The sequence below is a fragment of the Alexandromys fortis genome, unplaced genomic scaffold, assembly GCF_014885135.2.
Source record: "Alexandromys fortis isolate MF-2015 unplaced genomic scaffold, M_Fortis_MF-2015_v1.1 scaffold_342, whole genome shotgun sequence".
NCBI lineage: Eukaryota > Metazoa > Chordata > Mammalia > Rodentia > Cricetidae > Alexandromys > Alexandromys fortis.
The window spans coordinates 604,264-615,796 of record NW_026068210.1 but is presented as its reverse complement, the minus strand read 5'-3'; the positions used below and the strand labels follow the sequence as shown (position 1 = coordinate 615,796).

The window sequence follows — 11,533 nt, the reverse complement described above, 5'->3', positions numbered from 1 at the left end:
ACATATAAAGCACTCCCATCAAGCTGAGGCTCATTGCTCATCATCTGAGTTTTTCCAGTTATACAGAGTGGAAATGATTATCTTCCCCTTGGGGGAGTTGTGATGGGCAAATCATGTCAACAGTATATTTATATATAGCCATGTATTGCTCAGTGATGGGGGTGTGTCATTGCCTGTACACCTAGGCTGTATGATATGGCTACCATTGTCTGTGTCGCTCATTGCTGACCAAGTGTCAGGGAGCAGGTACTTGACCATATAGCATACCGCTCTTTTATGTTGACCATGTAGCATACCGCTCTTTTATGTTGACCATGTAGCATACCGCTCTTTTATGTTGACCATGTAGCATACCGCTCTTTTATGTTGACCATGTAGCATACCGCTCTTTATGTTGACCATATAGCATACTGTTCTTTTATGTTGTTTGCTTTCGAGACAGTCTCACTCTGCAACCCAGGCTGCGTTGATATTCACTGTGTAACCCAGGATGGCTTCAAACTTACTGAAATTCTTTTGCCTGAGTTACATGAGGAAAAATACACACACACACACACACACACACACACACACACACACAGCTGGCCTTAGAACTCCTGATTCTTTTGCTTTCATCTCTCAAGTGTGCTCCACCATGCTGGGCTCTTACATCGTAGTTTTCTGACTTGCCATCAGTGCTAATGCAATGTAAGTTTATCCAGTGGCCTTTCTTCAGGAAGCCATGCATTGTTTCCTCATGCAGGAAGGCCTTCCCTTTCCTTTACCTGGATTGTCATGCTAAGGCAGGGTAGGCTTCAGCCTGTACCTCTGAGGAGCTTATCTTTGTTAGACCTCTCACGCAGAGTCGAATGCCTTTCATTTTAAGCAGTATGAGGACTGTCATCCTGCTATGTTTTGTGTGGAAATTCATGTATGTACATGTCTGTAAACTCACAGCCTAGCATGGTCCAACCGAGCTGACAGCTAACTGTTGGCGTTTACAGAGTACCAGAGACAGTGTGAAAGTTTAAATACTTAACAAATTCTGAGCTTCCGATAAGCTATTGTTCAGTGAGTCTAAAACAACTAACCAGCTGACAAGAGAGACATCAATTTGTAGCCTGCGTTTCACTTTGGTGGTTAGTAAAAGTGTGGAGTTGAATGCTGGCTCTTGAGTGACTCCCTGCACCAGGTCCCCCTCTTCTCTGGAGACACAGGATTGCAGGTGCTTTGTGCAGCCCACAGCTAGTGATGGCAACTTTATCCTTGTTGGAGTAAGACACATTTATTTTCTGCCCTAATTGATTTGAGATGGCTGATGGTATACAAGCTTAGAAATTATTGAATTAACTGCTAACGTCAAGTTTTAAAAAAGAACAAAGATATGTGATTACTAAATGTATTATTTCCTACATGGCCACTTTTTCCTGTGGTGCCTTTGGTGCCTTTTATACCCAGACTGGATTTTCTTTTTTTTTTTTTTGGTGGAGCTATAATTTATATATGATATTCACCATTTTAAAGTGTCCATTTAATCATTTTTAGTATAGTCACAAAGTGAATTGGCTTTTGATATTTCGAAAGTGAGTTAAAAATCGTCAAGATTAATAGCCCTCCTTTCTCATCTTGCTTGGACTGTTAGCACACTGGATTTTGTTCAGTGTTCTTTAGACCTCTTCTCTGGAGTCCTTGTAGATTATGTAACCATTTGGCATTGCAGCAGAATTTAATTTTACCTGCTGATGAAACAGTGTAACTATCCCCATGTGGAAGACAGTCTGCCTTTCAAAAAGATGGCTTAGATATTCTGAATCACATCAGCTCCACACTCCTGGCGCCTCTGTGGCTCTCCAGCATGTACTGGGTTGATGTTGTATGGAATAAGGGTGTTGTCTCTGCCCTCCTGTAAGGGATTCTTAGACCTCTGAACTCTGATGAAAGCCCAATGCACATCATAGACCTGTAGGCTGTCAGTGTTTCAGGGCCACCTATGATGGGAACTGTGTCATAAACATCCTCACCTTAGAGGTAAGGAAATGGATCATAGTCTGCTGTGAACTGTGTCCCACATCCAGTGAGCGTCAGGTGGAACTTAGAAATTCCTGTGCTATGGCTGTAATGATCCTCTTTGACCTTTGATCACTTTTGGGGACTATGAGACACTGTAGGGCAAGCAGTGCTGTAAACTTTATAGGGAGCTCACCAAATGAAACAGGCCTGACTCCTTGTCCTTTCACTGGCTGTGAGTCCTTGTTAGCCAGGTGATCTGAAAGAGTCTTTAACATTTCCCAGGCTTGATTAGCTTATCTTTTGGGACAGTTCTGTGAGCCATATTTCAAAAAATGAAACGGGTAAAATTAATATTATTAATGCCTTTTCTTTAGAATATCCAAAATATAATATAATAGGAACATTACTAATGAAGTATGCTTTTGGTAATAGCTCTGCAGTCTGTTGCGTATTCTCATGTGTGCCAGCCACATTGCAGGTGTTGGTGGCTAGTGCTGTTGTTTAGTGCACGTGGAGACTGTCACACTGCCAGGACTGGGGAAGCTTATGGAGGGCTGCGGACTGATGTCTCACAGGCTGAATTACAGCCTTGGCTTCATTTTGTTTGATTTTCATCTGAAAATTATCTTTGAACTTTGAGCATCTTTTAGGCAGGCGTACGTTCTTTGCTTGTCATGGTCACCCACCAGTTGTTTTCTGGTCAGCAGTGATGTTGGTTCTATCTTCCACCCTTTTATGCCAGCAGCCCTCCCTTCCCATATTCAGCTGGTGAAAGCAAGGCTTGGAAAGGAAGTGATTTGTCCAAGGTCAATAGCTAGTTAGCAGATCCAGGAATAGCAGCGGGAGTCACTTGACTCTGCATTGGCTTCCTCCTCCAGTTACATCACTGCCAGTCACTTCTGCCTTTATCACAGGATTACAGATGAGCTCAGGGGCTGCCCAAATGGGCAGTGGTAACTCACTCTTTTCTGATGGACGGTGGAACTATTTCATTTTAAAAGGTTTAAGCTTAAATAGCATATAATTTTTTAGCAGTGTCTTCTGTAGTCCAGGCTGGCCTTGAGCTAACTATGTAGCCAAAGAATGACCTCAAACTCCTAATCCTTCTGCTTCTGCTTCCGGAGTTCTGGGAATGTAAGTATGCACCATCACACCCAGTTTATGCAGTGCTGGAGATTGTGTATGCCGGTCAATCACTCTGCCAACTGAGCCACATCCCCAGTCCCCAAGTAGTGTATCTTCTGATCTGTTATCTGTTCCCACTTAACAGAAGGTAATATAGTTTTACATTGAAAAAAAAATACAGGAAATTGGCTGATGAGACTTAGTGAGTAAGAGTGCTTGCTGTGCAAGCATGAGGACCTCAATTTGAATCTCAGCATCTCCATAAAAAGCTGTGTTATGTCCACACCTATAACCCTAACATTGTGTGGAGCGGAGACTTGGAGATTGGCTGTGGCTTCCTGGCCAACAGCCAACTTCAACTGCAGTGAGAGAACACCTCAAAGGACTAAGACAGAAAGCAATAGAACAGGACATCTGATGTTTTCTTTCAGGCTCTCTGCTCATGGATATATGCAACTCCTCCATCCTCCAATGTGTGCATATACCACTCCCCATGATTTATTATGTATGCATGCATGTGCGTGCTTATACACACAGAGAGATGTATTATATACACTAGACCTTGCATTAGGTACAGAATTTTGTACGTTTTATATTTGATTATGTTCTACATAAATTTTGTATTGTGCATGGCACACTAAATCCTGTGGTGTAAGTAGGAAACCATTCCGTTTTACCCATTTCTTTTTCAGAGTTGTCCCCCATGCTCTGGGTCATGTTCCTCACCTCCCGTTCTCCTCTGTTTCAGATACAGGAGAACTGTATGTCTGGGGCCGGAACAAGCATGGACAACTGGCTTCCCTGGCTGCATTCCTTCTTCTGCCCCAGAGAATAGCTGCACGTTGCTTTCAGAATGAAAAGCTCACTGCTGTCTGGAGTGGCTGGACACACCTGGTTGCTCAGACAGGTGAGGGTGTGGCAGAAAATTTGGGGTTGGGAAGAGCAGTTGTCCAGATCCTCACGAGTTAAGGAGGGGGTAGTGGACTTTAAATACTGGAAAGTGGAGGATTTGGTATCTTCCACCATCAGCCAGATGTTGCTTTTCCTCTCTGGATTACACCTGGAAATGCAAGACTGGATTGGTGAGCTCATTCTGCTCCTAAGAGACCTGGATATTTTGAGAGGACATCCATAACAGCCAACACAACCCAAAGGTTGGTCCAGGTACTGGTGAATTCTTGCCTGGCCATGGCTGAAGAGATGGCTTTATTTTTATTCCCACCTGATCTGAGTTAAAACATCAGAAAGTATTGGTAAATATTTGAAATTGAGTTGGTAGCTGGTGTGACATTCTGATTTAAACCCCAGTTTGACTCTGATGCACTGTGTGCATTGATTGAGTCCTTGTATTCCTCAGGACCACCACATGTCTGGCAGCTCTGGGCATCTTCACCTTTCCTTGAGTTGGTTTTCATCTCTTCCTTAGGTCAGGTCTTTTTTGGCTATTATGTTCCTTTCTTCTTGGATTTTGGTTTTTCATGGCCTTTCACTCCTGCTGTCTAGCAGTCCCCGCTGATCTACAGTTTCTCAGACAGGTTGATACCATGTCAAGGCCTTCTGAACCTCAGGGCTTCTCAGGAGTTCTCTGGCTTTGCTTGCTCCATCTCAGGCCCCAAATCCCTGTTGACCACTTTTCTAGAACTTTCCAGCTCTCAGGTTTCCCTCATAGCTTCAGTTCTCTTCAGTAAGTCACACATGCCATGTGCATTTGTCCTTACGTTTTTGTGAGCACTCGTGTCTGTGATGCTTTTCATTGATCTTTTCAAAATGTTAGCAATCATTTCGAAATGGTGGCCTGCCTAAGGAAGACACACAGTAACCTTCATGTTGCCAGGTGAGGGATGCTCATAGGAAGATTATCCATTTGAAAGAAAGTTGTTTCTTTCCTCAAAGAGCTTCAGGTTTCTTAAACATAGGGATAGAAAACTTCATCTGTCTTTCCATCTGTCTATCCATCCATCCATCCATCCATCCATCCATCCCTGTTTGTCCATCATCCAACCATCCACCCCTAAGTGTCTGTTTATGTGACCTTAAGGAGCTCTTTAGGGGAGGCAGACCCATATCAGAGAATTCAGCACTGTTACAGTATGAGACATGCAAGCACAGAGCCAAGTATGCAAGACAGTGAGTGACGGCAGACTGAGTGATTATGTGTTAACAGGTGGGCAGCTCACGAGTAGTTGTGAAACGGTACAGTGCAGCAAACCACTCTTGCTACCATACAGGAGTGAGTCTGTGAGTAATCCCTGTGCCTGCTTAAGTGGCTGACTGTGAGAGACAGAAGTGGTGCTTCTTTGAAGCGCTGTAGCGGAGTGGACCTCAGGCCGGGTGCTAGCGCTGAGTCACTCCAGCTGCTTGAAGGCTCAGCTTTATGTTTCCACCTCCACTTGAGAGCATGACTTTTTTTGGTAACGGTTCAGCTGTTTAATTAAGTTGCTAATTCAGCTTTCTTGTATATATGTACCTCACTCTGTTCCCCTTTCTCCCTGATCAAGAATAGTTAAAAGCTGGGGTGTTTGGACATCTGGGTATTATATTGAATTGGGGTGAATGGGAGGATCCTGATTCACCACTCTGTGCTCCTTGTAGCAGCCATGTCAGCCTTTGCTCTGGCTCGATGTCATTGAGAAGAAACATCTGGAGCGTCCATTTAATCAGACTCAGCTGCTCAGTTATAGGCACAAGTTTTCCTTGCCGGATCACAAGCGGCTCATCAGTGCAACACGGAGTTTGTTTGACTGTTTCTGAAGCTCCAGTGGAGGACCACAACAGCACACAGCTGCTTATGGAGAGGCATTTGTTGTGTGATACTGATCCAAAAGCGTGTGCATGTCGTCAGAGACATGGAACAGAGCAGGGCGCTTTGCCTTTCTTCTCCAGTCTCAAGATTGAAGCTTCCCCAAAGGTGACTTTGGTCCTATTGTGGATGTTTGCAATGGCTGGGACATTATGGGCTATGACAGCTGGGGGTTGTTACTGACACCCCAGTGGGTGGAGGTCAAAGAAGCAGCTGAATATTCTAACCTTGCAAGATGCCAAGGTGCCCCCTACTTGGCACAAGAGAAATATGCAGTTCAGGTACTTGTATTGTCAAGGTGGAGACACAGCGCTTGGGACCGATGTTCCCATTGGCAGGTGTGTAGCCAGGGCAGTTTGGATGGCACCCGAATAACTTCCCAGATGGTTTGTACAGAAGTGGGGATGCACTCTCTGCACTCCTGGAGTTCACTGCCCGCCTGCAGGTTTGCAGTGGAAAAATACTTTTCTGTGTTAGTCAGAGGCACTTGAAAAGAGGCCAGGAGGACCTGTTCTAATCTGGGAGAATTGGCAAGGGTACCTGTGTCTCAGGCTGGTAAAGCTGCATTCTAGAAACCTTTCCTGAGCTTCTTAATGTCCCCATCATTGTTCTCAGGAACTTCATGGAACTCCTGGGTGACTTTATCCAGCCCCGGTGACCTGCAGCTGTCTCTCAGAGATGCTCCGTTTCCTGACTGGAGATGTTACACAAAGCTGGGTGGCAGAGTTGGCTGTTTCCTCATTTGGTGACCTTGTCTCAGTTGTTTCACACATCCTCACTCAAGTAGGATAGTAAACCTTCTTGTCTGCTACATAGTGTGATTGTGTGGTTGAGAAAACCAATCAGTGAATGGTCGCAGTTAGCTATGAAGTGTCTGCCCTAGTGAAGCTCCCCTGAGGCTGGACTGTGTAAGCTGATTCACTGTTTGGTCTTGTTTTAGAAGAGCTTCTGCTCTAGCAGGTCTGTGGCAAGATAGAAATATGCTGTCTTCTACACCGAGGGCTCCTTGGCTGGACAGGCCTGTGTTGCTCCCTGACAGGCTCTGTTCCCTCAAGTCTTTCACTCACATACAGTTGGCTAGAGGCTTTATTGGATTATCTGACCTCCTAGGTAATTTACCTGTTGAATTTGACCCGTTGTGGTTCTCTTCCCAGTCTGCCGTTGCATACATCCATTTGTCTTACATGTTTAATGTCTAGGCTGTAGATTCCATGGGAACTCGTTTAACTCATGGCTGTACCCTGGCACAGGGCTGCCCCACAGTAGATGTTCAGTAGCTAATTCCCTAGAGAATGAGTAAATGGTAAGAGGCATAAAGACATGATTTTGTTGTCAGATGGCCCTAGGTTTGTGCATGACTTGCCCTAGCTCCCGCTTCTCCCCTTCTGTACCCATTGGGTCACCACCATGGTTGCCTTGATACTTTTGTCCTCATGGTACTGTGACCCTCCCTTTGTTTTGTTTATTTATGTGACAGGGTCACCTGACCTCGAACTTGTGATCCTCTTGCCTTCTCCTAGTTGCCAAGATTACACTGTTCACAGTTTCTGGGGTTCTGGGGATTGAACTCACAGCTTCATGCATGCTAGGCAGGCCCTTTACCAACTTAGCTTTCGATTCCTTGACGAATTCCCTCTCCCATGGCTAATACGTTCCACGAGAGCGGTCAGTGCTTACTTCCCTTGCCACTGTCTCTCCAATTCTTAGCCCGGCACTTGTCATTCAGGAGGTCGTTAGCTGATACATGTACAATGAACAAGCCAAACTCTTGCAAACACTTTCTCACATTAGAACAATGGAAAATTGTCAGCATGGCTTAGGATTTAATGAGTGACACGGTAAAGCATAGGGCTGGACCCACATCCCCAACCACTCAGTCACATCAGCTTTCTCTGCTCTTTTGGAAAGCCCAGAGCTCCCTGGACTAGCATGCTGTGTTTTCCCTCATGAGCAGAGGTCTCTGTGAGTGCTCTGCATAGGTAACAGGCTGATTCCACATTGTCCTGAGATGTGTGGAGACATCAGTGCTTACAAATGCCAAGTGCTGGCTGCTGCCAATTTGTTAGACTTTCAAGGGAATGCTCTTCACAGGTTCCAAATGTTATTGTGGGGTGGTCAGAATGTCTAGAGTTCTTTGCTTTCCGGAGGCTGGACGCTTTCCCTGAACCATGCGACATCCTAAAAGTAGCTTTGTGGTCTCCAAGGGATATGGATTGAAAACATGAAGCCAAATGCAGAGAGCTCTTTGACTTTGTTTGCTTTTCTGTGTCACCCAAGAAAGGCCTGGAGTATTGGATGCTATAGAGAATCAGAGATGGAGGAAGCGTCTTCCTCACCTGGAAGGTGAGCAAACTAAAACCAAGCAGAGAAAGAAGATTGGAAGCCCAGATCAGTTCTGCTGCCTAGGCAGTCTCATCTCTTTCCTTGCTGTCCTTCCCTTAGCATTTACCCTGGAACTTCTAGCTTGCCCACCAGAGATGGGAATGCAGACTCTTTGGCCTAACCGTCTTAGTTTGGAAAAGGCGAGGCTGAGGAACCAGGACGGGGAAGCACAGGGAATGGGTGAAGCAGTAGGATGACTCTCAGTCAAGTACTCCTTTGACCCTATCCTTCTCTTTCCAGAGATAGTGAGATGTGGGTGATGGAAATCCAAGAGCCTGGCTAGACTGGGTTCTTTCCATACAGGAACCTGTACTTCCAGAAGGCCCTGCTTCCCCTCAAATGGATATGTGTGTGGAACAGAGCCTGGGGACAAGGTGCAGGAAGCAGTACTGGGATTCGCAGAGGCAGTGTTGTTCCCTGTCTGGTAGTACAGCAGCAATTCCGTGGGCTGCTGTCACTGTGATCCCTATAAAGTGTGTGCACAGACACTTTCCCATAGAAGTTTTCAGCTGAGTGTTCTTATCCTAACTTCACAGGTGAGTCCCCAGTTGATCGCATCGCACTGGTCCATGTGGACAGACAGATCTTAAGCTTGAACTCACTTTTTTTGTCCTCGTGTGTCTCAGAGTGTCTAGCTCCATACCTGAGCTGCTTTTATTCTTCTAAACAGAGCCATTCTCTAGCTGTGGCCAATGTTATTTCATTGTCCCAGATGCTTTAGAAGGACGTTTAGTTATCTTGGATCCTTTAGCATTTGTCTATAGGATGTTGACTGTAGGGACGTTGCACTCTGCTACGGAATGAAGGGAACACTGAAGTCCATAGCTACCTTCAGGAAGCTTGTGGTTGGATGTAGAAATTAAATATTTAGTAGAAGAATAAAGAGAGTGTGGCAGGAGGCCAGAGGAGTGGTCAAGACCCCAGGGGCTCTAGGGTTTCAGGAGAGATGGTGTCCAGAGGGAAGGACAAACAATTGTGGTTGGGCTTTTGGAAGGTCACATTTTAATAGGTGGAGTGTGTACAAGTTGTTTCTTTTGCCTTTTCTTTCCCTGTGGAAAGACTCTCAAGCCTTCTGGCTCCTCTTTTACCATGTGCCAATAGGAGATCTTAGACAGGATGACCTTTTGAAAAGTTTTTTTGTTTTTGTTTTGTTTTTGTTTTTCGAGACAGGGTTTCACTGTAGTTTTAGAGCCTGTCCTGGAACTAGCTCTTGTAGACCAGTTTTTTACTATACTTTATTGTATATATTACAGGACAGCTGCAGGGACTGCACATGTCATGACATCAGTGTAAAGGCCAGAGGATGACTTGCAGGACTCAGTTCTCTCCTTCCACCATGTGGAACCTTGGGATTGACCTCAGGTTTTCAGATATGGTTTGAGGGGCCTTTACCTGCTGAGCCATTTTGCTAGGCCTGTTATCTTTCTGGTCATCCCGGCTCCATGATTCTATTCTGTTAAGGAAATAATCAGCATAGAGAGATATGTTCAACAATGATTATCATGCCATGCCCAGCAGCCTAATGTCTAACGAGCAAACAAGTGAAACGAAGGAAGGTCGGTTAAAGACTATGGCACAGCCGTACACCGGGACAGCACACTGTCTGTTAGAGAAGGAGGCTGAATGTCAGAGGATAGCCTTGTACTGTCGTTCCTAATTCTTAACTCATGTTTTAAAGAGACTAGGAAGAAATATACCAGGTTATTATCTCTCATGGGCTAGAATAAAGTGCGTATTGTTTTCTATGCTAGCAATACTCTTATTCTCTCTGGTTCCTCCTCTTCTGTGACTGGTAAGAGGTTGCAGATATTGGGATTCTTTTTTTAAAAAATTCTTAACTATATTTATTTATGCTTTATTATGTGTGTCGAGGGTAGGGGGAGTGCACACATGGATGGAGATATCTTACAATCTGACTGTATCCTCATAAACACTATTTCAAAGTTAAAATGAAAATGGCTCCTTCCTCAGTCCATGGGACTATCCCCTTACAGTGCAGTATGGATGTCCTTGGAAAGTCTCTCCCCGTGGACCTCAGTGGAGAGGACTATCCCCTTACAGTGCAGTATGAATGTCCTTGGAAAGTCTCTCCCCGTGGACCTCGGTGGAGAGGTCACATGGGAAAGAGGCAAGAGGCTGTAGCAGGAGGCGGGAAAAGTGGCCTCTATTTTTGGCTCAGTCATGAGTCAGCTTGATCAGCTTGGGCTCTTTTGGACATCCGTGAGCCTTTGTTTCCTCATCTGCAGAGGGGAGTTGAAAGTCATAAAAGGTCTCAGTGCTCCAGAGTCCATTTGTTCCTAAAGACAGATTTCCTTCATTCCTGTGGAGCCGGCTGAGGGCTTGAATTGGTTCCTGGGCTTGGTCATCTTTGGGGCTGGGCTCCTTTGACTGGTGGCCAGTGCAGGGTGGGATAGTGGGAGCCTAACTAGCATGCTAGTTTGGGAGGATGTAGAGACTGACTCTCGTCACTAGAGGGAAGCATTGTTTGATTTCATTCCCTGAGGAGCCTTGGTCTGTGTGCGCGACCCAGAGTCTAGCATTTTAAAGGAAACACACTTTGGAAAGCACTCTACAGAATGTAGATAGATGGTAGCTGTGAGATGACAGAGGAAAGGGTAGCCAGTGGTCTACGGAAAGTTACACACTGCTTTTAGCCTGCTTTATAAAGCACAGAAAATGGCTGCAGACAGCCAAGAGTTTGAGAAGCGGGTCCTCTAAAGAGCAGGCGTGCCCTGTGAACCCAAGGGATCCAGCAGCACACCATTGCAGAGCTCCTCTGGCCGGGTGCAGCGAGGCCTGGAGTCAGAGAAGGATAGATGTCGTCCTGCTCAGAGCAGTTCATGTCTTGAGTGTGTGGTGGAGTGCAGGAACTATGCATGCATACATGGCTGCTCCTGTTTTTCTTCTCCCATCTGATGTCTACCTAGGCTGGGACTCAGCTTGTGGTGGGGCCCTGGTACTGCCCCAGGAAACCCCTGCAGATGTTCTTGCCTTCTTCCTCTCAAGGTCCAAGGACAGCAGTAGTTCCCAGTTATTTTTCTAGGTAGTGCCCATGCTATCTATGTTCCTATTTTTCAGGGTTTGCAAGGAGTCCTGACAGTTTGCTTCCTACCTTCCAAAGGCTTTGTTTCCCCAGCCTCAGTTTTGATTTGCAAATGCCCACTCACCCTAAACAGTGCAGTGAAGTGGAATTGTGTACTGTCCTGGGAGCCAGGCAGCCGGGGACTCTTGGGCAGG

At 45.6% G+C, this 11,533-nt stretch overlaps 1 protein-coding gene across 2 annotated transcripts in view; it reads left to right on the top strand.

Moving 5' to 3' along the window:
- Sergef (secretion regulating guanine nucleotide exchange factor) overlaps positions 1-11,533 on the top strand; it is a 217,877-nt gene that overhangs the window by 23,277 nt on the left and 183,067 nt on the right. For both annotated transcript variants that reach the window (XM_050130258.1, XM_050130259.1), the window contains exon 7: positions 3,863-4,021. In XM_050130258.1, the coding sequence (XP_049986215.1) occupies positions 3,863-4,021 (159 nt within the window). The remainder of the gene's footprint in view (positions 1-3,862; positions 4,022-11,533) is intronic.